The sequence below is a fragment of the Pieris napi genome, chromosome 11, assembly GCF_905475465.1.
Source record: "Pieris napi chromosome 11, ilPieNapi1.2, whole genome shotgun sequence".
Classification (NCBI taxonomy): Eukaryota; Metazoa; Arthropoda; class Insecta; order Lepidoptera; family Pieridae; genus Pieris; species Pieris napi.
Genome location: NC_062244.1, coordinates 11,567,623 through 11,594,660, shown reverse-complemented (window position 1 = coordinate 11,594,660; position 27,038 = coordinate 11,567,623). Strand labels below are relative to the sequence as shown.

Here is a 27,038-nt window from a genome sequence, read left to right as displayed (position 1 = left end):
CTTATATATAAGCTATAGCTTGTACACATCCTGGCATAGACGGATTCATATAAACACTTGGCAAGTACCCAGTCGCCTTCGGAGTCGCATCTTGCATACATAATGATTATTAAGTGCATTGCGACATGACTCGATTTGATCGATTTGCAAGGCAAAGGCACTCGTTCCTAGAAATATCGATATAGTGTAGATTTAAATGTCTGGTTTACACAAAGCCGTAAGCCAAATGTATGAGACAATGTTTTTTATTAATTTTCCTCAACTCCTACTGAAGGTATAACGAAAACTACTCGTAATTAGCTACTACTTATATGTATTAATTATTGTGACTCAGTTAACCTTTTGATTGGCATTTAAATTTTTGTTTATACATTATTTTATTTAGTATTATTTTTATTTTTTCTTTATATTTTACTTTATTTTATTTTAGCAATAGTTTTGTTTGTTAATTCTTTATGCACTTCTTGTACTTAACCGTGGGTGTTTCTTTTTTATTGTTCCATATTAGGGTTGCCTGGAATCGCATGTTAGCGATAAGGCCGTCCATATAACTTATGTAACCTGCTTTTTAATTATTATTTTTTATATGTGTTTTGTATAAGGTGATAAAGTGTAAATAAATAAATAAAAACGAAAAATAAACAGTACACACACAGTGTATCCTAATGTTCTAGTTCAGCTTTCTGACACACACTGTTAATTATTGGTCTAAGTTACGCTGGTGCCTCACGATTTCTTCCTTTACCGAGACTTTGCTGGTCGTGTCCGAATGACGTACGGTTTGGATGTACTTACGTTTTGATTTTTCATATACGGCAAACAGCCCTTATTTTGTGGTCCAAATAATAATAAAAAAGAGAGTGTACAGTCAAAAAATGTCCTAACCTTAGGGTCGAATGGTAAATCCACTAGGCGATCACTGGTGAAATTTCTATCTCTCTTCAGTCGGTAGCTCATGTCGGAACGTCGTGGTTAACAAGCAAACAACTGGAGCGGACAATGTTTCCACCCCTTTCTGGCCAGCGCCTCTCTTATAACAGGGTACTGTTATAAGAGAGGTAGGTATCTGGTTGAACAGCCACGTGGTCTTTTGCCTTCTGCGTTACCAACTACTATCAGTGTCTCCAAGTTCTCATCGCCTTTGAGCATTATATGTCCGAAATATCGAAATATTGCACAACGGACCAATCAGGAGTCTAATTGCGGAAAAAGGAGTCCTAGAACCCTAACCATGTCCGAAATATCATATAATTAGTGAAATCTATATACATACATTAATGAAAATATAAATTTATGGCTGGTTAGATAACATGAGTGTCTCTTTTACGGTTACACTTGGCCACTAAAAAGGGTTAAAGAGAGTTAATTGCCAGTTCTTTTCGTCCGTTTTTGATTTGAGAACTGGCAGAATTTAGAAGCATTAGTGACCTGCATAAGTGTATACCTATATGAATAGATTATTTCATTTTGGATAAGCAAACATACATACATATATGTATAGTAAAAATACTGCGCAAGGTAAAAGGCTTTAAAGGCTAAACGGCGCCTGACTGTCGCATTGTTTATTAAGTTATTACTATTGTTGGAAGAACAATCGCCTTATGTCTTTATGCGATAAGTCTAGCGTTAAAAAGGTCTATAGATACTCTATACAAGAGATCTAGATTAAGACTTAATCAATATGAAATTGTTTGTAACTTGCGTTACGTAATTAACAAAATTTAATCCATGTTCAAATGCATATTATTTATCTAAGTATATTAAAAAAATCTGTGGCGCTACAACCTTTTTAGGTCTGGCCCTCCGATTTCTGTATCTGTTTCATGATCATTTGTTAATAGACTAGCAGGTGATCAGCCTCCTGTGCCTGACGCACGCCGTCGACTATTTGGGTCTAAGGTAAGCCAAGCCGGTTTCTTCGCGATGTTTTCCTTCACCGTTCGAGTGAATGTTAAATGTGTACATAGAAAGAAAGTCCATTGATGCACAGCCGGGGATCGAACCTGCGACGTTAGGGATGGGAGTCGCACGCTGAAGCCACTAGGCCAACACTGCTCTAACACACATATATCTACGGTATAAGTTACAAGCTATCTTATCTAAAATACATATGACAATTTTTGTCAACATAAATGTTACAAAAAAAATCAATTCAACATTAAAAAAATTACCAGCAAAACAGCAGATTAGGTATGAGATAGGCACCTAACAATGTTTTCTTTAAAATTGATCAGCCCACTACGTATATCCAGCTCCGGATATACCTACTGTATAATGCGTTATAATCGCGAATTTTATAAGGAACTAGCAGACCAGCCAAGCGTTGCTGTGGCTAAGATTTTTGTTTTATCACATAGTGGCAAACTATTCAAGGGAAACGGTAGGATAACACCAGCCCTGGGGACCACCATGCTTTTTTGGTGGTTATGCCATTAAATTGTAGCTTATGTGAAACGTACTTTCGCCATCTGTTAGAATTGTGAGTATCAAATACTAAACAAATATTTTGCAATAAAATAATATTGCGGGTATAAATTGAGATGTAAGCTATCTTTTAAGTTGGATCACACTACACACGGTGTGCAAATTTGATTGATATCGGTTCGGTAGTTTAGGAGTCCATCGCGGACAAACAACGTGACACGTAATTTATATATATATTAAGATTTAAAATTTGTACCGTGGTGTATCCCTTTAGGCACCAAGATTAAACCTCTTAGTCGTAATTTGAAATTTTATATAATTTTAGTTTAATATATTAAGCAATAATAAAAACCTCTGAAACTCTACGGCCAATTATAACTAAAAACTACTGTAGGTACCACGGGAGTCCATTATTTTGGTAATTGTTAACTAAAATGGTTACCGAAGCGTTACGTCCGTTATATTTCTATTTGCTAATACATATTACGCCGACCGCAGGCGCCATACTTCCGCTTCAACAGGAAGTTAGATGCAACTGTTACCGGCTGTATTCTAAAGTTAAATTATTTATTGCTTATCAGCATTAGTTATTTGAGGTAATATAAAGATTAAACCTGATAGTGTAGATAGTTCCACTGTTTTAGTTTTGACGTGTTTCAGGTAGATAGATGGACTATGAGAAAGACGCGTATTTTGTGATTGTAATAAAAAGAAATCATTTACAAGTGTGTCGGCGGACTGCGTGTTTCGGCTGAGAAGTTGACTTGCCGCAATTTTATAGTTTGCAAGTTACGGACGGAAAACAAAGTATTTTCTAATTGCCTTAAAAAGTCAAAAATCATTTATTCATATAGGTAACACAATATGAACGTCAAAAAAGAAATATACATTAAATACTTCTAATTTTACATTTACTGCCAGTTCTTAAATCAAGGGCGTAGAACGGATGAGAAGAACTGGCAATACACTCTCCGCCACTTTTTAATCGCCAAGTTTTTTGTGAAAAATTACAAGTGTGTATGTGTAATGTAAAACAGTTATTATTAGCTACAACTAACAGGGATATATAAGTCTAACACGCTACGGAGGCATTTGACACAAGTATTTTGGTAATAATTTTCTATAGGAAGAAACTAATTACTAAACACACTATGTGGAAATTGTATACATAAATAATAGGCAGGTGCTCATAAACTCGCCCCTAAACAATTTGCGACCCATTGACGCCACTGCCAGTTGGCACTGTCCATACACTCTGGAGCGATTATGACCCTTAATACAATTGTATAAAAAGCATTTTGGTATGTACTTCATAATTCGAGTGCGAGGCGCCGCGTTTAATGAATTTAGGCGCCATACAATTACTCACAAAACTCCAGTTGCATATGGTAACTCCATAATAATTAAAAATCCGTCAAAATCTGTTATAACGACATCGAAGGAACTACTCATATTTGGTCGTAACAGCCGATGACATTGTTATTAAGAACCTAATACAATAGAATTCAGCCGGGAACTTTGATTTTGGTCAATATAACCGGTATGTTGTTCTAAACGATGTCGTCGTAAACGGTTTTGAATGTATTATAAAACGAACTAAGTTAATACGGCAGTCATTGCAGCCCATAGACACCCATTTTATTGGCGTTGCCGGCCTTTGAGTATGCTGTTTTCATTTGGAGGTCGAATCTCCTAGAGAAACCCACAGGGAGTCGATTCCACAGTTCGTAAAAGAAATATTGAAGCGAACCGTGGAATGCTTCCACCCATCAAGCTATTTATTTTAATTGATTAATATACGAAGAATATAAATTATATCTAAATTTATAGTATACCAAGAAAAATCTAATAAATAAAAACAACCATCTTGAATTCCAATCAAATTAATTTGAATAAACTGGATAAACGAGTTATACATTTAATTGATTCGCAAAAAAATTTAATCTTGAATTAATTTTAACTAACGGTTTTTATATTTTACAATTAAATTCCACATATAAATTTATTTAAGGAAAAAACATAATTATTCAACGATACGTAATTGATAAACATATTTTGCTGTATTCGTACAGGGTTGGGAATATAAAACAAAAGACGAAACAAAGCAATTTGATTGATTTGACTAATCACGGACTCGTGTCGAGATCCTTGGTTTACAGTAGTTAGAATCTGAACAAGTAGACCGTCTACTAATGATGAGCAACTATCAATTTAAAAAGTTAAAAATTCAAAATCATTTATTCATACTGCCAGTTCTCAAATCAAAGGTGTAGAAGAGAAGAACTGGCTATAACCTCTCCGCCTTTCTCTTAAATAAAGGTGACATACAGAAACGGAGATATCGCTTGCCCCGGGAAACAAAATCGTAAAGCATTATTACGTCTGTTTTAATGCTTTCTCACTTTGACTTCATTTTCCGAATTTTTGTCAAACATTTTACTATAGAAACATGGATGTCTTTATTCTATGGAAATTATTTTGTGCACAGTTTTAGTAATACTCGTTTACCTCAATTACTTTCATGAAATACATAGAAACAACCATATCATAAAAGTTAATATGACAGCAAAAATTGACAGTTAAAAATTTGCTTAAAAATTAGCTTTGATTTGATATTATATATAATTGTGTATGTACCTAATGTACTTAATTTCCCAGTAAGATTACCTTTCTTTATCTTTCCTGAAAAAAAAAAGTTTTTGCTTTAAATAAGCGATCTAAAATGTATATTACATTTTTTTGTATAATGTAAATCCCGTGACGTCACTGGCGCCAAAACCCGGCGCGTGTCGCACACATGTTGTAACTAAGCTCCCTAGATACGCACGAATACTTTAAGATATTCGTCAGTACTTTATTATATACCAGAGATTATAGACGCAACAGATAATAGAAGACTTATATATAATCCAATGTATTTTTTTTTTGGTAAGTAGATTTTTTAGAGCAGTGTTGGCCTAGTGGTTTCAAGGAGCGCCTCTCATCCCTGAGGGCGTAGGTTCGATCCCATTCTACCAATGGACTTTCTTTCTATGTGCACATTTAACATTCGCTCGAACGGTGAAGGAAAACATCGTAAGGAAACCGGCTTGCCTTAGTCTCAAAATGTCGACGGCGCGTGTCAGGCACAGGAGGCTGATACCCTTCTTGCCTATTAGATAAATAAATTATCATGAAACAGATACAGAAATTAGAGGCCCAGACCTAAAAAGGTTGCGGCGCCATTTTAAGTTAGATTTTTCATAATCTCTTTACTGTTACATACTTCACATTTTAATACTATATGTTATATACCTACTAGCTAACCCGGAAAACGTTGTTTTCCATGTATATTATTTCTAAGGAACATTGTTTTAGTTCAATAAAAATAACTATCTGCTATAATAAAAAATAGGGGCTGATCGTAGAGGGGTGAAAATTAATCTAAAAATTAATTTTTATTTGGGCCTTATTGGGCCGATTCTCAGACTTACTGAATATGCATTAAAAAATTCAAATAAATTTTTTAAAGGTTTCGCTTAACAGTCTAGTCTTTCTCTACTTTACAGCAGTCAAAATTACGTTTAATTCGATATATCTAAATTGGTTTAAAATATTATCACGTTTTTATATTTGCAGTAATGCGTGAGGCATGAAGACAAAACATTGGAGATTATTCTACGAAAACAAATGAAGTACTAATCGGACTATTGTAGGTTTCATGAAGAAATCTTTAATGTTATCCGACCAGGCTAATATTGTTTTAAGTATATTCTCTAGAAGCTTCCACTATACACACAAATATACAGCTAATTCAACGACCACCAGCCCGTAGTTGTAAACTTTCATACTCTCTTTTATCAATTATATTTAAATTACTTAATCATTTATTACATATTATGTTTGTTTACCGACGATGTCACGGCGCCAAGTCTGCGGTTTATCTGATCTTATTGATAGGATATCGAATATTATGACGTCACCAATCGATACATGCATGTAAAGGGCCTGATCGACGGACGAGTAAGACCGCGGTTTTATGGCTCGTCGGTAAAGCTCGCCGGTGTATCATTGCAAAACCACGGTTTTAATTACCGCCGAGCCTGGCTCGCGGCTCGTCGTCATGGTATATTTTTTACTCGGCTCGCCATGCAAAACCGCGTATCGGAAAGAGAACAAGACATGTTTGCGACTGTTTTGCTTGCTAATCGATCAGCACCAACGAGCCGCGAGCCAGGTTCGTCGGTATTTAAAACCACGGTCTTACTCGTCCGTCGATCATAGGCTTAAAGTCGATACAACGAGACTGTTACTAATTGATGTAATTGATATTGTAAGAACAGGAGCTTGTGGTTCTAGTATAGACTTATAAAAGACCTAAGTTTCCTAGGTCCATCTCATCTATAGAAGGTATTAGAAGATTACTAACCACCTGGTCCTCACCGCAGTATTATCTTCTACCCATGTACCGTTTCGAAATTCAAAAATCAAAAAAAATTACAAAAGGCCCCTGACGATCTTTGCCATAACTTCTAGTGTTTGTCAATGCTAAACTAAACAAAAACAGTTTAATTACACCATTTTAACATCAGTCGTTTTATCGCATCGTAAATAGAAGAGACTGTTGAAACATTACGAAAAATTAGTTTTCCTGTGAAAGTCTCTAATAAATAATATTTAAACAACTTCAACTGTCTACTAACCGAAATTTCCCAATACGCTACACATGGAATAATTTCCAGACTTCCAGTATTATAACAATGGTAGAGAATTATGACAATATTTCAAAATGTATACTACATTAGACATAAATTATTGGTATATTGTTGCCCTTCATAAAAGTAAAATATAGCAACTTTTAATACTATTTAATTTGTCACAAACAAAGCTAAGATTAACAAATGAAGTCATAACAAGTAATAAATGTTAAAATTATGCTAACATCACACAGATTTCCATAACTCTGATAAACTCTGACCAAATGAACTGTAATCTTTATCACAATATTATCATTAACTTGTTATTTTTAATAGTTTAATTAAAGTTGATAACTTCTCAGTATTATTCAAGCTTAAAAGAGAAATAGATTCGGAGTTCTTAAATATCTAGAAATTTTAATAATAAATTTAATATTTGCAATTAAACAAAATCAAACTGGTTTTTGTGGGCATGTTTACAATTCAATATGAATATATAATAGAAAACAATGGTCAAAGGAATCAGGAAGCCATGACTTCAATGTTCCTATCAATATTGTGTAATTTTGAATTTTAAAAAAATTGCCTTAAGGACTCTTCGGAGGCTATAGGATCCTGGTACTTAACTTAATATTGTTGTTATAAAATCTATTGTAAGTTAAAAGGATAAAGAAATCAAACTATGTTATATATATAATTGTTTGTCCCAATAATTTTAAAGGATATTGGAGCTTTATGTAAAAATCATCTAATAACTACAGAAATATTGGTAATTTAGATAATTAGCTAATCACTTATTTAACGACTACTTCCAAATACGACTAAACGCTTTCTTAGACTTTTATTGGTTTAAAACAGCGTTGTTATGCTGTTTTGCAAATTTCTACATAAATTAATGCCAAGATTGTAGAAGTTGTCGTCGCTAAATACTGCTGGATGTCGATACTAACTAGTTATATAAACAACATACCTGTCAATCCAAGATCCGACAATTCCGAAGATGCCTCGTTACTAAAAGCAACCGAGAGTTGATATAGTACCAGTACTAAACACACGCTAAAATTAGCCATGGTCATAGCTCAATTACAATCTATTACCAACAAACACACATTAAAATCACTATAACATTGTGTGATTACACCAAATTAATCCATTGTTCACACACACAACACCTATAATAGTATCACAGTTAAAAATGATTTAGTCTAATATAATAATGGTTTTTCAAAATAATAATTCACCACGCGCTCATAATATTTTTTAACACAGCGACACGTGCTCTCCGTGCAACTGCTAAAAGTCACTGACTGACGTTTACGCGGGAGCGGGAAGTGTAGTTAGAGTGAGAAGCAACTTGCCTACCGGCCTATCGGCGTGTGCGATACGTCCGAGTGATGCTCTATGGCCTATCGACAATACAATTTTAAATCTTAAGTAAATATTACAATTAATTAGTACGTACTAATTACGTAGTTTTTACTTATGAATTAGCGAAGTAACATACACTTTAGTTTTTACTCTTTCGGGTATAGATTAATATTTGTGTTTTATAGAACTTATCTTTAGAAATTAAAATCTATTCATGTTTGTAATATACAATATGTACATAAGTCATGGCAACACGTACATTTAACTGTACTGTTATAAAAATAACATGCATGCTTTGCTGTGTTGCTTTTAAAACAAACATTAGTATCGATAAAAGACTAGCAACACTTCCAATAAACCAAACAATGCAGTTCTCTATCTTTACAGTCATTGTAAATTAAACTTTATAACATTGAAATAAAGCACTGAATGTATAAACGGATCCAATTTTTTTTATTTAAGCGCACTATGCGGCATCCATGTGGATTGTGGAGTGGATTTTTGTTTTGTTTTGTTGGGATTTCGTTATAAACCCTTTCTTTATCTTTCATTTTTAACGATTAGAAGTATTTATTATAAGGGAAACTTGTCTGGCGCCATTTGAATTAATACAAACAAGTTTTAAACAATAATTGTTCTAAATTTTTTTCGTACTTCAGTTTTCTACTGTCGATGGATAACTAGGATGACATGATTATTAACTGTCAAAATGATATAAGCTGTAGTAGTAGATGTATATACCGACAATTTCATTAGTATTACAAAATTAAGTCCCCCGCGTTTGTCTGTCTGTATAAAGGCGATAAGCTCAGTAACTACCGAACTTTTAGGAAATTTTTTTGTTGAAGATGTCACAAAATTCACGTAGCCGAAGCCGCGGGCCGGGGTTAGTAATTATAATAAATAAAAAAGTGATTGCATACAGTAAACGTGAATTAATGGCCTTTTAACTTCAGACAAAATGAAAAGAAACTTCGATAGAAACAGAGGCGAATTGAACAGCGCACGCGCACAAAAAAATCAAAAGAATTCAACGTCGATCGCTGCCCTTTGTTTGGTTGGAATGTTTGGACCTCGAATTAATTTAAGTTTAATGACTTTAACATTATTGAGAAATGAAGTACTTAATTTGTTAGCTTTTATACGGACATTTATCTTGTTTCAGCCGTTTTGGTATTTTGTATTATAGTACAGCTAATATGAACGTGCCATCTCAACATAAAAAAATATTTACGGACTTCCCTTTAAGAACAAATTTTTACGCTATGGCTTTGGTTGAAAATGGAATGTCGCCATTTAAAAAAAGTAAATTTTGGCGCCAGAACGTTTTGAAATTAGAACACGCTAACAATTGATTTCCAAGATACATATTTCTTTGTCATTTCACTTACCGTGTCTTTTGTGTCTCGATCTTTTTCGAAACAAAGGAACTTTAAAACAGTCATTGTAAATATTAATTATTCAAGAGAAATTTCGTGAACAGGATCCAGAAGCGAGCCATTAAAGATGCGAAGAACCGTACTTAAGTTTAGTTTTTGTGAATAGGGACGCACTTTACGTACCTTTTGTACCAATTCCTAAAAGGCCGGCAACGCACTTGCGAGACTTCTGGCAATGTGTGTCCATGGGCCGTTGATCCCCTGCCCGCTTGCTTCCTATTACATAAAAAAAAAGTTTGTGTAGTAAAATAACTGATTAGGTACATTTTTATATTGTCCTTTCACTGGAAGGACAATATTCTTATATTATACAGCCTTCCACTACGGGACATAGGCCTCCCACAAAAACTCGGAGTAAAAAAAAGTCAATTCATATTCATAATTCATAGCTCCATTTTTTATGCATGGTTAGTTTAAGATTCTTCCATTCGCTCGTTTACTGGCCATACATTGACCGGCGCCTGTTGGTTATCTGAGATAATGTTAACAATAGTAGGATTTAGGAATCCAGTATAAATGGGTAGTTTTGAGTGCACTTAACATTTTAATTGTTATAACTGAACAGTGACTCATAAATAAATAATGTAATTTACTTCACGAATTAGCCTGTAAATTAAAAAAAAACCATTTAAAAAATTCACTTGTCAAACATACTAAGACTATCTGACGCGTGAACTTTTTTTTATGTAAGAAAAGGCTAACGGGCAGGAGGCTCTGATGTTAAGTGATATATGGACACTCACATTGCCAGAAGGCTGGTGCGTTGCCGGCCTTTTAAGAATTGGTACGCTCTTTTTTTGAAGGACCCTAAGTTGAATTGGTTCGGCTAACAGATGTAGTGTTAATTAGCTGAATTTAATTTATGATTTTAGTGATTGTTATTTCCGTTCGAGTTCTGCGGTACGGACCTCTTTGGGGTATAGGCCTCCTCCTTTTGGATTTTAGGAACCTTCCATTTGTATCTGTTCTTTGCTTCCTCCGTCCATTTATACCCAGAAACCATTACTATGTCGTCAGCACATCGCTTTTGTGGTCTTCGCACGTTTCTTTTTCCTGGACCAGCAAGTGACTTCTTGTGTTCAAGTCTCATCTTTTATCCGTCTACCCATTTCCATTTCAGCTGTAAGGCATGTGCATATCGGTGATCTTAGGTTTCACCCTCCAATAGAAAACAGAGATGAAAAAAAAAACCACAAATAACAAACACTTATCTGTAATTACCTTGACAAATAGTTTATTGAAATAATAACACAAAAAGAAATAATAAATGTATATTTTCCATCGTCTACAGAAAATAAATTTCTGAACGTGCGCATGAATATTTGACAACCAATATGTCAATCCTTTTTCATTACTGACATTATGCATTTTAAAAATATTATAAGTACGCCATTACACGAATATTGTCTATTCAAACCTTTATTAAAATACGTTCGTTAACTTTACGGGAGATAGGCTAAAAATAAACAACAGCCTTTGTCGCTACTCCTCTCTTAGAAGACACTCTTCGGCGTTGAGATATCGAATGACGTTCAATTTCGCGGTAATTTGGAAGAGAATAAAATATAACTATTTCAAAAAGAGTATATACCTATGTGACTTATTTTTATTTCAGAAAACTACGGTATAATAAAGCTTCGTGTTAATTATCTTTAGAAAAGCGCCATCTTTTGCCTAACATTTTAACTATAAATTTAATAACCCAAAAAGCAATATACTATTCATACTAGTTAATGCGTGTCTATGCGCTTTAGATTCTAAAATATAGATGGCGCTGATATACATTGAATGGTTATAAACTTCAAATTGCCCGCCGATTTTTAAATCTGTTTTTTTAAATAAATTTTAAGTGTAATAAGCTTGTATTTGATTTGTGATCAAATAGTAATGTGAAGCAATTAATTAATTATAAATAATTCATAATAAAATAACAAAAATATAAGCTATAAACTGATCATTATAACAAAAATCAACCTCCGTATGTGTTACGATAATATAATATTATTAACTTTTATTCGAAGATTTTGGTAATTTATCCGCTGATACTGTTATTTTTCATTCTATTTATTAAAAAAGAAAACCCTTTTCTCATATTCACAATTCATATGAGTATAACAACAAAAATATCTGACGTGTTCTAGTAAATTATAGTAGAGTAGAAGTATTATATCCAGTTACATAATTATATTTAAATGATTGCAACTGGCGGCCTTGTCGCTGCTAAGCAATCTCATCCAGGCAACACTATGATTTTACGCATTCAAATTCTCGTGTGCATCAGTAGCAGGTTTAATTCTTCGTGGTGGTGTTTTCCGTGGCGGCTTCGTTGTTGTGGTGGTCGTGGTTGTTGTCGTAGTTGTAGTTGTTGTCGTAGTTGTGGTTGTCGGGGTGGTTGTAGTTGTGGGAGTAGTTGTAGTTGTGGGAGTAGTTGTAGTTGTGGGAGTAGTTGTAGTCGTCGGAGTGGTTGTAGTCGTGGGAGTAGTTGTAGTTGTCGGAGTGGTTGTAGTCGTGGGAGTAGTTGTAGTTGTCGGAGTGGTTGTAGTTGTGGGAGTAGTTGTAGTTGTTGGAGTGGTTGTAGTTGTGGGAGTAGTGGTAGTTGTTGGAGTGGTTGTAGTTGTGGGAGTAGTTGTAGTTGTTGGAGTGGTTGTAGTCGTGGGAGTAGTTGTAGTTGTCGGAGTGGTTGTAGTTGTGGGAGTAGTTGTGGATGTAGGAGTGGTGGAAGTGGTAGGGATTGTAGTAGTTGTAGTGCAAGCTTCCGTCGTAGTTGTAGGCGCTTCAGTGCTAGTGGTCGTACTTTTAGTGGTTATTTTTAATTTCAATTTAAGCTGTTTCCTCGTTGTAGTTAAGGGCATTTTTGTGGAGCCTCCAAGTATGATTTTCATAACACTCAAAGGCATCCAATGTCCCGGCATATCAGCTTCTACCGGATTCGCAATGAATATCAACTTGTCGTCGTCTGGATCCGGCCATTTTGTTGAAACCGCTTTAATTGTGAATAATATGAAAAAGGAGGCTGCTACTCTAAGTGTGCACACTGTAAAAATACATTATGATCAATTAGGTTATGCAAAGATCTTTGAATATAAAAATGCTATACAAAATACAGGGGGCAAACGGCCAGGAGGCTAATCTGATGTTAAGTGATAACGCCCAATGGAGACTCTCAATGCCAGACACGTTGCAGGCTTTTTAAGAAATAAAAAGAACGCTTTTAACATTGGCGTAACAATAGGGTGGCAGGGCTGGCAAAATGCCACGGGCCCCCGACTCAAGCGGGCCCCTGCCCAAGTGATATTATGTGCTCTGGGTTGCGCTATCGTACAGACCATTTCCTCTCACCTAAGAGCCTGAGAGCCTATGGCCATTAGTGGGACATATACAACGTGTAAATGAGTATGCTGGAAATCTCGAAGTTTATTAAAATTAAACTGAGTACAACGTGGCGATTTTTACTGATAGGGCCCCATAAAAAAAAATTGCCACGGGCCCCAGTTGGTTACACCACTGGCTCTTAAGGACACTTAGTCGAATTGATTCGGATATACTTCAGTGGGTATACATAGTGGTGGAGCGCGGTGGATAACTGCCTTATTAAACGCTCAGTTCTGGAACTACGGACGCCGAGATACGGGTGGAATTTCGTATTCTGATACGCCGTTCGATGATGAAACTAATGCAAGTATTGCAAATATGGTATCATCTATGTTTGAATTAAATAAATTAATACATACTTTGTTTGTTCACGAATATTTAGTTTAAGAACACTCATGTTTTACAGTCATTCATTGTTCTCGGAATAATGAAGAAATTTCTTAAACAATATCGTGGTTTTAATTGAGCGTCACTTTTATTGCTATTTCAATTTTAAAAGTTTTCAGTATTTGTATTGAAATAAAAAGATTGACTACTTGACTGTACATATAACAAACTATACATACTTACTAGCTGACCCGGCAAAAGTTGTTTTGCCATGTATATTATTTCTATGAAACATTTTTTTAGTTCAATAAAAATGTACAACAATAATATAAAAGAGGGGTTGATCGTAGAGGGGCGAAAATTAGGGATTGTATGTATTTTTGTATGCTGTATCATAAAAAAATAAAAACAAAAAGTTTTGTCTAAAAAATAAAAAAAATTGTTTTTGGGGTGGACTCTTAGGGATTTGAAAGATAGATAGTAGCCGATTCTCAGACTTACTGAATATGCATAAAATATTTCATAAGAATCGGTCGAGGTTGTAGAACGGAAGAGAAGAACTGGCAATAAACTCTCCGCTTTTTAATGGCCAAGTTTTTTTATTTTACACAACGTTTGTAAGGAGCTGCAACCATTTCACTATGTTCCACATGACATCTTAAGTAATAAATAATAATAAAATAAATTAAAAACAAAGATTTGTCCTCTATCAGCAGGAGGCATGGTGCATCGGTGAGCTTTGACTAAACCGCGTTCTTCAGAACATTTTGGTAGAAACACTTTTTTGTAAGCAATAAAAATGCACATTAACTTACAACATTTAATAAATAAAACTATTCAGTCTTCAGGTTGAAAAGCATCTTTAAGATCCATATCTTCGAATGGTGGAAAAACACAATCTAAATCCACATACAATTGATTTTGGACTGTAAGTCTATTCACGATTTGGGTAAACGTGGGTCGAAAGCTTGGGTCGTTCGACCAGCATTCCTCCATAAGCTGGTACAGACGTAACGAGGCTCTAGCAGGCTTCGAAAGACGACCGCCTCTAGTCAGAAATTCTGGTAACTCTTGGTTGCTCAGTTCGGCGTATGGAAATCCACCTGAAATTAAAATATATATTTTTTATGGAACAGGAGGCAAACAATGCTAGAGGGATCGCGAGTGCGTTGTTGGCCTTTTAAGAATTGGTAGGTTCGCTCTTTTCTTGAAGTCCCTAAGTCGAATTTAAGATAGATATAATATTATGAAGGTATAAAAATGTTTTTTATCTCTCTGTTTGTCGTAATGTTTTCATTTCGTTTGATTTCATTACTTAACTGTATTTTTTTACTTTTTAGTTTATATTTATATATTTAATAAGGAATTTAAAATTTTGTTTTGTGGCACCAACCCCTTAGTGGGTTTTTAGTGTTTTTTGTACTTTTATAATATACTAGCAGACCGGCCAAGCGTTGCTGTGGCTAAGGTTTTTGTTATATTACATAGTAGCAATAATATTCAAGGGAAACGGTAGGAGAACACCAGCCATGGGGACCACCATGCTTTTTGGTGGATATGCTATTAAATTGTAGCTTATGTGAAACGTTGGTACTTTCAACACAGCGCCATCTGTTAGAATTGTGACTATCAAATAATAAACAAATATTTTGCAATAAAATAATATTGCGGATATAAATTGAGATGTAAGCTATCCTATCTTTTAAGTTGGATCAAACTACACACGGTGTGCAAATTTGATTGATATCGGTTCGGTAGTTAAGGAGTCCATCGCGGACAAACAACGTGACACGTAATTTATATATATTAAGATTAAGCAAGAAAAAAACCTTCATATACCTGTCATGGAATTGTCTGATAATAAAGAAAAATTACCGGAGAAATGTATTAATTTCACAGTTTGGTTATATCCACTCCGATTTTGATGAAACTTTGAGTGTTTCAGATCAAAAAGAATCATTTCGATTTCTTCTTGGATTCTCTACTTCTATTTACTCACCGAAAGTAGCAATTTCCCACAGCAAAACTGCGAATGCCCAGACATCGGTGGCACTGCTGTACTGCGATGAGAAAATTGCTTCTGGTGCCAACCAGCGCAACGGCACCGGTCGAGATCTTGTATGAACGTAGATCCCAGACCTGGAGAGACCAAAGTCTGCCACTTTGAGGACACCAGCGCCATCCACTAGAATGTTTCTAGCAGCTAAGTCCCTGAAGCGAAAATATGAACATTTAATTTTGGAAAAATATGTCATCATGTCCTAACCCCTTTTGTGCTTAAAACCGCCAAGAACAAATCTTGATGTTGAAAATAATTATAAGAGACCATATAGTAATTATTTTTATATCAAGGATCTGTACTACTACTTTTGAGCGTATGACCAGGATAACGTACCGCGCAATTTGTAGGACAATATGTCTGTTAAATTACATAAATAAAATCACTAAACATTACATAAGTAAAAAAAATAAAATCAGCTGGTTAGTAATCATATATGATGACCTCGTTATCGATACATGTCGGAAAGAGGGGACTCTTTCATCAAACCATAGATTTTGTAGGACAAATCTTTTTCGAATAATTTAGATAATTGTCTTGAGATTTAACAAAAAAAAAAATCAGTTAGTAATAAATATTTGAGAATCATCAAATCAACATATTTTATCCTTGCTACTTCTGTTAGCTACCACAATAGAGAGTTTCGTACAGGAAATTATTGGGCGTCTCATCAAAATAAAGCTACTCACGGAAAATTAGGTTGATATTAATCAAGTGCAAAAATGGGCGATGGATCCTGGACTAATAGGCGTAATGGAAACATTGAAAAGTAAAACCTCTATTAATTAATGTTTTTAAAAAATTAGTAGGTCAATGAACATTTATTTCTATTGTCTATGGTAATGTACTGCTCTTTACAGATCACTTTACATTATAGTCTAGAATCGTGAGTGTTTAAAAATCGGATTGTGGGTTTCCGGGCTATTATAGAGGAAACGTGTATAATATATCTACGAAGATAATGAAATAATAACATACTTTTATTATTTAACTATTAACTAATAGTACTTTAATACAGATTAACTAATCATCAAAACGGTTACGCTCATGAATGAATGACTTACTTTCTTTCTAACCCTTAGTTAAAAGTCCCGTAACCCTAACGGGATATATACCGTATCCCTCTTCTTCTGGTTTCTTCTATTTATGTTTGCCATAGTCATTTTGTATGATGATATTCTAAAAGAGTACCGAGAGTTTTAACGCCGGCTTTTTCTCTCTGTCTACACCGTCTCTCTTCTTTGCCGATGAGTAAGGATGTCTACCGAGACAAATTTAATGACGTGGAATGAGTGATACCTGTATCTTATATTTCATAATAAACATTAAATATAATTCTGTGTCCGTTTCATTATTTTTTCGGCAAGATGATGATCTGGACATGCAGGTTTCTGTATAATGTTTTCCTTCATCGTAGGACAAAGTAGCTGTTAAATCCATAGGTACAGGGGAACACGCAAAATCTAGAATTGATTAGCATTGGATATTCACTTACCGATGGGTAATTCCTCTTGCTTCCAAATGCTGCATACCTAAAGCTACTTGCAAAGCATAATCTCTCATGGTAGAGCTGTCAAGATGTAATGCTGGTTCTGCTACGTACTGGTGTTTGTTTGTCTCCTGGTCCGAGTCAATGTACAATTTAGAATATCCAGGCTCTTCTATCGGCGGATCCGAATCGCTTATGTTAGTGTATTCAGCTGTAAAATTTATTTATTCATTCACAAAAAAAACATACACTATCTAAGTACTAAACCAATTCAATTTAATATAAAATACGTAAGATCGCTACTGTGAACTTACTCTGCGAACGTATAAAGATATTGATTGCGTCGGAGCATTTAGTAGGCGCAACGTTTCTGTTAACGGGGATTTGTGCAACAGACTGGTTCTGGCCTTGGTATAACTAACAACCTTGGCCTTCGCCGTAGCACATCTTCCCCAGGTACAAAGAACCCCGTTTTTTTGGAGACCACTTGGGTTGCCCTCCACCCCCGCAAGACTTTAAGTAGATAGTAGGTCAATTGTGAGTACCATGTTGTTTCTAATTTATGGTACCCGACCGTCCCCAAATTGTTTTTTTTAAATATAATATTTATTATTTTGTGTCATTTTTAGTGGGTGCGATGCCGGATTTTAATTAGGAATATGTATGTATTGTATATCTGTAATTTGGTAGGTAATTATTCTTAAAGTAGCAAGCGTAAGCTTAGCTTTCCTAATTGCCAAAGCAATTACAATGAATCATGCTTGCATCATCAATGCTTGGCTTTGACACACCCTCAAAGAGAATGACCTCATTTAACGACAATGTTGCAGTTTGTATTGGGTGGTAGAAAAACGGAAAATTTATTCAGGCGATACTGAAGTTACTGCAACCTTGATGAACCTATATTATAAACACCGGTCATATTTCGTTTGTACTTTATGTTCTTAAAATTCTAATGGCGTCTGTATTACGACGTAATAATAAACAAATAAATAAAGTTGGCCTGCTTAGTCATGGACGAATTATACGTTAATTTTACGTTCTTTTTACAAAAAAAATATAAATACGAAACACCGTCGTTTTGCCTGCTAATTATTAACAGGCGCTATAATTTCTAGCCCGATAAATTAACTAACATGCATGAAACAGATGAAATTCTCAATAGCTATTTTATTCCATAGTTTTAAGTTTTATTTTCCTTAACCTATTGTGCATGATGATTGACTCATCAATTATGTTTAAGGTATGTCTGTGCCTATCAACCATCCCACTTTTTCTTTTTCTTCTAGCAGAAAATTTTAGTGTCACTTTCATTAAAAATATTTCTTCTATAGTAGTTGTAATGTACTTACTATCCGCCTCAGATGGTCGTCCATTACGACTGGATACATCTACTTCCTTCATTATGTTTCTCTTTCCTCTAGCAGCTCTTAGTAGAGTCAAAAGGTCTCCCCTAGGTGCATGTTCCAAGAGCGCAATCAGCGGCGGTCGTCTAGTACAGCAAGCCACGAGACGGATAACATGTTTGTGGGAACCAACGTGCTTTAACATCGCAATCTCACGCAGAAAGTCATGCATCTCTTCGCCTGCTGTACTGTCTAGAAAAATGAAAGTACAAAAGTCAAAAATCATTTATTCATATAGGTAACACAATGTACACTTATGAACGTCAAAAAAGATATATACATTAAATGCTTCTAATTTTACATTTACTGCCAGTTCTCAAATCAAGGGCGTAGAACGGAAGAGAAGAACTGGCAATAAACACACTGTTGTACATCGACAATATTTACAACCACTGTTCTCGTTCCGCGAGCAGTGTTGGCCTAGTGGCTTCAATGTGACCTTTATCCTTGAGGTCGTAGGTTTGTTCCCTGTCTGTGAATGGGCTTTCTGTCTATGTGAGCATTTGCTACAAATGTGAAGGAATACATCGCGAGGAAACCTGTTTGCGTTAGACACAAAAAGTCGACAGTGTGTGTCAGGCACAGGAGGCTAATCACTTACTTGACAATGACAAATGATCATAAAAATGATACAGAACTGAGGCTAAGACCTAAAAAGGTTGTAGCGCCACGTTTGTTTTTATTCTCGTTCTGCGTGGTTAGCTTGTGTATATTGTGAGGCGTCGAGTTCAAATCCTGAGTTAGGCCAATAAATACGCAATTGTGTTTGAAATACTATGTGCCTCAGACAGGAAATGATGATAAGAGTAAATTTTTACGATGCGCGCACACAAAGTCACAAAAACCGACACCCTGAAGTTTGCTATAGTCAACTTTTTTTTTATACAACTATTGATGCTGTACGATATTTAGACTATGTTTCTACAAGCTGCATGCTAAAATAAAAAATGTTCATTTGTATAATTATGTAGAAATATTTTTTTTGAGATATTTAAATAACCTTTATTTAACTAGACTAAAACTTTCATTGTATTAAAAACCTTATTTTGCTATTGTTCGTGTCGTTTTTTCTACAAACGTACAATAAAAATTTTAAAAAGATTTTTATCTTGTTACGCAAAAGAAGTATAACTTGCGTGTACACCAGTGCCCACAACATTCTTGTTGAAAAAATTGATTACTAAAAATTTACAAATTATTCAAATGAGTCATCATTTAGTGTTGAAACTTAAGAGAATCTTCAAACGGAAGACGACAATTACACAGTCCTAGACTTTCATTTCCTAGTTTACGTAATTGCTATTGAAAATTCATAAGGCGTTTCTTTTTAAAGGTATGCTAATTAGACAAGTAATTGAATCGTGCTTTGAATAGATCTATAAATCATAGATATACCTAGATATACATATGATTCCTCTAGAAGTTAGTAGATTAATGAGGTTGTTATTCAAGAGATCATATCTCTTTATAATATTAGTCTTAATTAGAAAAACCGATTTATTTTGTTTTTAATTTACTTTAGTTCGATTTATTACTATATGATAGGATTGTAAACAAATGTATTCACGATAGAAACTACATACTTCTATATATTAAATTTTTAAATGTTTTCACGCTGGCTGGGCTTTTCTATTTTTTGTACGGCTGGTTTTTATTTTATTTTATTTTTTTATTTTTTTTATAATTTGGTAATTCTAATGGTGAAAGAATTTTTGTAAACCAGTAGTTTTTGAGTTTATTTACAAACTTACATACCTCTTTAAAATATATAATTAAAGATAGAAAATAGTAAAGAAATATCAATTCCAGTATTATATATCAATGATAATATGAACAATTGCTTTATTTCAGTAATATAAATCAGAATACTCCTGGGAAATATACTACAAAGATTGGAGAATAATAATGAATGTCTGTGATTGTATATACTCTCTAATCAAAAGTTCAAACCGGTTTAAGCATGTTTTGAATCCCATAGTTGATATTCGATTTTCGTTCGTTTCAACCTGTTGACATCCACACCTGGACATAGGCCTTTCCCCTAAATTACCAGTACGACCGATTCCCCACCCTTTGCATCCAAGACCTTCCCTCCACCCTCACCAGGTCATCTTTTCACCTAGTGGGAGGCGTGTTTGTGAAGTTAGCAGAGCACTTATCAGTAGTATCTAGTACCACAAACAATAGTTATATAGTTCCTATAAAGAGAGTTCGTATAAAGAGTTCTGGACGTTTATATCCAGTTTTTTTAAATATTTTTAAATGGTAAAATGCTCTGCCAGCTTTCCGATCACAGCAGAGCATATCATATTGATTTCGATAAATAAGGTCTCATTAAAACAACTCATTCAAAAATAAAAAGGTTTAATTATAAAAAAAATTAAGAAGAGTGAGAGAAAACTAAAGAATGAGCATTTTTCTAGTCTAGAACCAAAATAAGAACTCTTTCATACAACTATCAGGAACTATAGAATTATTGTATGTGCTACTAGAACTCTCCTGGTACGTGCTCTGCTAACATCACAAACACGTCGGAGGCCGTCTAACGTTTTGCCGACTGGTCCTCGGACTCCATTACAGGACTTTTTTGCCCCATCGGCCATTTGTTCTTCAGGCAATGTGCAAGTAAAATCTTCCTATTATTACATTTTAACGGATATAAACGGAAATTAATATAATATTCACTGAATATTCGAACGTGAGATATATTTTTTTAATTTAATAATATATTTAGAATCTACCTGTCAGCATTTTAGCGGCAACTGTGATGGTTTCCCCTCCAGGCATATCCAGGTGCGCTGCATGGACCCTCCCGAATGCACCACTTCCGATTAAAGCACCCAAATGGACCCTGGATCTGCTGACTTCCCAGTCATCGCATTCTTCCCCTGGCTGGTGAAATATATTTAAGAGTTAATAGAAGTATTAAGAATATCCATAGCGCAAAATCACCTGCATCATGAGCATTCCCCACATACACGTACGTACATACCCTCACTCTTACACCATCACACAACACAGCCAAATTAGGTAGTTGTAGTTAAATGTATTGAATAATTTTTATTGTTTTATTCCCTTTTGTAAATTTTTGAACCTTTTTGTAGATAAATATTACTATATTTTAGTATTCCATCTCTGGCTATTAGTGTACTTAGTTGTTTGTTAATATAATTTTTGTTAGCTGTAGGATTACGAAATAAATAAGGATGGTCTCACGAACTGATGTAGCAGCGGTTATAGAGTGGCTGCCGCTTCCGTGGCTTAGTTAAACGCACATGGGCGGACGGTCTTGGGTTCGATTCTAGGTACAGGAACGAATACTCCTTCGGTTGCAGTTCCTTATAATTTTCTTGTAAATTAAAACTTGCGATTAAAAAGAGTGACGGTGAGTTCCTGGCCAGATCTCGGCCGCTCTACGCCATTGATTTGGGAACTAGCTGCTGTGGTCTCTGGCAGAATGACCAGCGCTGTGGAACTTTCTGCTGGTTGGCTCAATGCTGAGCCAGGGTCAATTACAACCACAGTACATACACATTGCACACTTGAAGTGAACCGAATGGCAAAAGGGAATTTTTAATTTTTATTGTTTTTGATATGTCTTATTTGATTTTTTCTTTGAGTATTGTTATTTTTTATGTTTATGTGTGTGTGTTTTCGTATGTAATAAATGTTATGTCTATGTCTATGGTAAATGTAAATTTCGTTCTTCCTTAATGAACGTTAGGTCCGATTTTTGTATATGTAAAACTACTTGTGCTGTATTATTTTAGTTTAAGTAAAGATGATATGTTATAAATAAGAGAAAAGATTTTGTAAATAAGAGTACCTCAAACTCTTTGTGATCATATAGCGGACTTTCTTCCATTTGGCCTCTTGTCACGATAGCATTGTTTCTGAGAACAAAAATACAATTATGACTTTAAACAACTTAATAATGGAGAAAATATTCATCCATAATTATTTATAAATACACCACGAAGTTTAAAAAAAAAATCAGTGGCGCTACAACCTCTTTAGGTCTTGGCCTCAGATTTTTGAATCTGTTTCATGATAATTTTTTTAATCTAATAGGCAAGTAGGTGATCAGCCTCCAGTGCCCGACACACGCCGTCGTTGTTTGGGTCTAAGACATGTCGGTTTCCTCACGATGTTTTCCTTCACCGTTCGAGCAAATGATAAATCCGCACATAGAAAGAAAATCTATTGGTGCACAGCCGGGGATCGAACCTACGATCTCAGGTATGAGAGTCGCAGGCTGAAGCCACTAGGCCAACACTGCTCTTTTCTTTTATATAGACAAAAATTCTTAATACATACATACTTTAGATAGAAATGCCAGTATTATTAACAATAATGTCTACAAAACAAATAACGATTTTGTTTGAATGTAAATTTAGCCTATACAACGACTATGGTTTATTAATGCTATTATTTATTTACTTAATATATCACTAAGACAAATCGCTGAAGAGGTAACACGGGTCCCGCCGGCCAGCGGGCTTCGACTCGCCAATAAATATCATGACGATAGTATTGTCGCCCAGGCCCAATGGAAGACGTCAAGCATTTTTTTTATATCGTAAGAGGCAAACGAGCAGGAGGCTCACCTGATGTGATACCGCCGCCCATGGACACTTATATTGCCAGAACGCTCTTTTCAAACTCAAAATATATTTATTCATATAGGTAAACAAGTACACTTATGAAAGTCAAAAAAGAAGTTAAATTAATTGTAAATATCAATAAATCAATCATAAATTGATAATCAATCCCAAGGATAAGGATCGTTTAACAAGGGCTTTGAATTTTTTTTAGTGATAATTATCTAATTTCGCTTGGAAGTTTGTAAAACCGAACGTTTCTTCGAAGGAAGGGGTTTTAACACTCTCATGCTGCATAGCTTCACGGCCACAGATCTACCTGAACGCATCCCTGATAGGCTACTTTGTATGACTATAAAAAACAAAGATAATGTTCTTTATGGATAAAATTTAGAAGAAATCATGGTATTTAAGTTACAGACTTCTTCACATTTATCAGTGTTTACGCCTATATTTTTCAGTGTATTTATTTAAGATACTTACGGGTCGGGTTCATAATCTGGATATAATGGAGAGAATGGGTCTACGGGTGCCAAGTTAAAATCTGAGGCGGAAGTCTAAACTTTTGGATGTACAGCGCGCACATTCCAACTTGGTTAGCGAAGCGCCACTCACGCGAGCAATACAAATAATAAACAGAACTTCTATCGAGGTAGACCTATTTGTTTGTTCACTCGAATTGTTAAGATATAACAATGATGTGGTCAAAGTCAAAGTCAAAAATAATTTATTCATATAGGTAACACAATGTACACTTATGAACGACAAAAAAGAAATATACATTAAATGCTTCTAATTTTACATTTACTGCCCAGGGCGTAGAACGGAAGAGAAGAACTGTCAATAAACTCTCCGACACTCTTTTTATATAAATAATAAATAAATAAATAAAGATCACATTCCGCAACACATTTTGTCTTTGATGGCTATCTTAAATCAAAATAAGGATCAACACGTTTCATCAATGCAGGTCAAACATGAAGTCGTAAACAGTAGTTTATAGAGATCGCCATCTTGAATTTCCCAATTAGGTTACAATGGTTGGACTTTTTCTTCTGTACTCTGCCTTTAGCGCGGGTTGTTATTTTATACCTACATGTTACATCTCCCAAAAATATTAATACTCTATTTTTGTTAAAAGCCACATGAAGTTCTGTGAAGTTTACTGCAAAGAAACAGGCAGAGGTTACAGGAGGTACGTCAGCAAGGAAACGTCCGGAGCGGATTGTCTGTTTCCACCGGTTTCTGACCAGCGCCTCTCTTATGACAGTGCATAGTTTTAAGGAGGATGAGTCTTTCACTTGATCGGTCCATCTGGTTGGTGAACGGCCACGTGATCTTGCCTTCTGTGTTACCACGATCAGTTTCTCCAAGTTCTCCAAGTTGAAATATAATATAAATCGCTATGGGCTTGTGGTAGAGGCGAGTCTGAATTCGGAGTTGGGTCAGAATCGGTGTATTGGTGCGATTCAGATGCGCGAAGGATGCCGTAGACCCAATACGTAACTTATGAATTTTTGGGGGGTTAAAAAGACTAACTAAAATCGTATTTTTATTAGTATTTTTTGCATAATAAGGATGAAGCTAAGATTTATTTTTCTAGTAGGTTGAAAAGGCTTCCTAAAGCGGCCTTTTTGGATCGACTCGAGTTCTATACTCAACTAAAATGTCGTTAGCTATATATATAACTATATCCTTGTGTTTATTATTTTTCGGTGGCATAAAATCCATTTTAAAAATGGCATGCCCCTTACAGATTAACACTTAGCTTTCAAACAGTGTTTACATATTTCACCGATAAATCAAATTCAGTGGAGGATTTAAACAAATTTTATAATGTACATAAACTCATTGACAGGCAAGATGGCGTCTGTTTATGATCAGCTGTGTTTATTATTTGTTAAAATACTTTAAATTTTTTGTTAAATTTATTTCTAAATGATCGTGATTTAAATTGTTTCGACAATGCCACACCATTAAACAGAGGAAAGTCAGAGCGAGAGAAGATCTTGACCACATCCTCCGTAACCAGCAGTATCAAAAATATGCTCGAAATTGGGGTATAAGGTCAAAATTGGGGTATATGGTCAAAATTGGGGGTAAATGCTACCTCTTTATTACCTATACCTTCTGGCCTTCTACAAAATCGTAGTTTTGGCTATGAAACATCGAGAATGGACCAGGGTCAAGTCTGTAGAACAATTGGAGATTTTGGAAATTGTCCTCTGACTTTCAGTTATTGTATAGGCACCACGAGAAAGTATGGAATGTATTGGATAAAACAATTATTAATCCAGAAAAAAATTTCATAGGCAAGTAGAAGAAGAAAAAAATTATTTAAAGTGTGACGCATAATTTAAATAAGTTAAAAATAAATCAGTGACGCTACAACCTTTTTAGGTCTGGGCCTCAGATTTCTATATCTGTTTATTTTGTCAATCAAATATGACGTGATCAGCCTGTACCTGACACGCCCCGTCGACTTTTGGGTATAAGGCAACCCGGTTTTCTCATGTTTCCTTCACCGTTCGAACGAATGTTAAATGCGCACATAGACAGAAAGTTAATTGGTGCACAGCCGGGGATCCTACGATCTCAGGGATGGGAGTCGGGCTGAATCCACTAAGCCAACACTACTATATTATAAATATATAGTTATCGATAAGGAATGCATGATATATATCTGCGACACAGAACATTGCGTCAGATAACATAGACTATAATCTCCAACAACTTTGACATTCGAATTTCGAAAGTAAAATTCAAAATACGCATTAACGATTTTGATAATTGCAAAAAATGGCAACACTATAAAGATGTCATAGGTCAGGTTGCGCGAGAGTGCGGACTGCAACGTGACGTAATGATTACGTAACCAATTTACCTACTAGCCGTTCACACGAAAATTACAAATTGTTAACGAAATTTGCTACGCCATTCTCATCTTTATCTTAAAACAATAAGAGTTAGTTATGAAATTTTAAGTGTATGAAACAATTTGCTGATCATATCATGTAGTTAAAATCGTGGGAAAATGGACTTTATTGTATTGAATTAAAGACATTTCAGACGAGAACATTTCGTATGAACTTTCTTGACCAGTAATTAACTTTTTATAAGCCCGTTAATTATGCGTTTATATACTGTCTATATATACTGATACTATAATATCTGATCAATACTATACTGTGATGAAATATAAGTAATGCGTTGAAAACTCTCCAAGTCGAATTGGTACGGAAATACTTCAGTGGGCAGCTGTTTCCACATAGTGGTGGTATTATAGTACAAGGATGTGGCCCAAAAATTGAAATAAAGAATCTTTTTACCAAGAACAATTAAGCATATTATAACAAAATGTACAATGTAAACAACATATAAAATCATAAAAGCTTAATGCGAAGCTTTTATTTTAATTAGGGTGCTTTTAACTTTATTAGTGAATTTGCTTAAAACGGTTTAAAAAGGATTTCTTGGTTAGTTTGTCTTTTCAGATTCGGCGGCAACTCTCTATTAGGATTTTCAATTTACAAAATCAAAATATCAATTATTAACATAGGCAACAAAAAATCTCAAATCAAGGGCGTAGAACGGACGAAAAGAACTGGCTATGAGATCTCCATCATGCTTTTTAATTGGTAATTTTTCTGTATTGCAAAATGTTTGTAAGGAGCCATTACATCATGCACCACATGAAATCTTAAACAATTACTTATTATTATAATAAATATAGTTAAAAAAAACTATAAAACACGCTTTAAAGCACATCAAACTAAAAAGTGAAAAAAGTTTTATAGTTTTTTTAAACTATATTTATTTTCCACTTTTTAGTCCTAGCAGCAATACGTGTTGTCTCAATTTAATCGTATTGCTTTGT

General features: G+C 34.8%; 3 protein-coding genes across 3 annotated transcripts in view; all 3 read right to left on the bottom strand.

Annotated features, from left to right (window-relative positions):
- LOC125053898 (BMP and activin membrane-bound inhibitor homolog) overlaps positions 1-8,424 on the bottom strand; it is a 69,093-nt gene extending 60,669 nt beyond the window's left edge. Inside the window, exon 1 of the mRNA XM_047655508.1 lies at positions 8,071-8,424. Coding sequence (XP_047511464.1) covers positions 8,071-8,176 — 106 coding nt within the window. The 5' untranslated portion in view covers positions 8,177-8,424. The remainder of the gene's footprint in view (positions 1-8,070) is intronic.
- A 3,525-nt stretch (positions 8,425-11,949) lies between these two features.
- LOC125054126 (hepatitis A virus cellular receptor 1-like) lies at positions 11,950-13,748 on the bottom strand. The gene is made up of 2 exons (XM_047655845.1): positions 13,639-13,748; positions 11,950-12,941 (listed from the first exon to the last, which is right to left on the bottom strand). Coding segments are annotated over exons 1-2 (783 nt in total). The 5' UTR covers positions 13,640-13,748; the 3' UTR covers positions 11,950-12,159.
- A 664-nt stretch (positions 13,749-14,412) lies between these two features.
- The window catches only part of LOC125053839 (fibroblast growth factor receptor 3-like), an 86,211-nt gene continuing 73,585 nt past the window's right edge, over positions 14,413-27,038 (bottom strand). Inside the window, exons 9-14 of the mRNA XM_047655429.1 lie at positions 22,387-22,453; positions 21,302-21,452; positions 18,507-18,752; positions 17,161-17,365; positions 15,606-15,817; positions 14,413-14,709 (exon numbers count right to left, since the gene is read on the bottom strand). Of these exons, the coding sequence (XP_047511385.1) occupies positions 14,444-14,709; positions 15,606-15,817; positions 17,161-17,365; positions 18,507-18,752; positions 21,302-21,452; positions 22,387-22,453 (1,147 nt within the window). The 3' untranslated portion in view covers positions 14,413-14,443. The remainder of the gene's footprint in view (positions 14,710-15,605; positions 15,818-17,160; positions 17,366-18,506; positions 18,753-21,301; positions 21,453-22,386; positions 22,454-27,038) is intronic.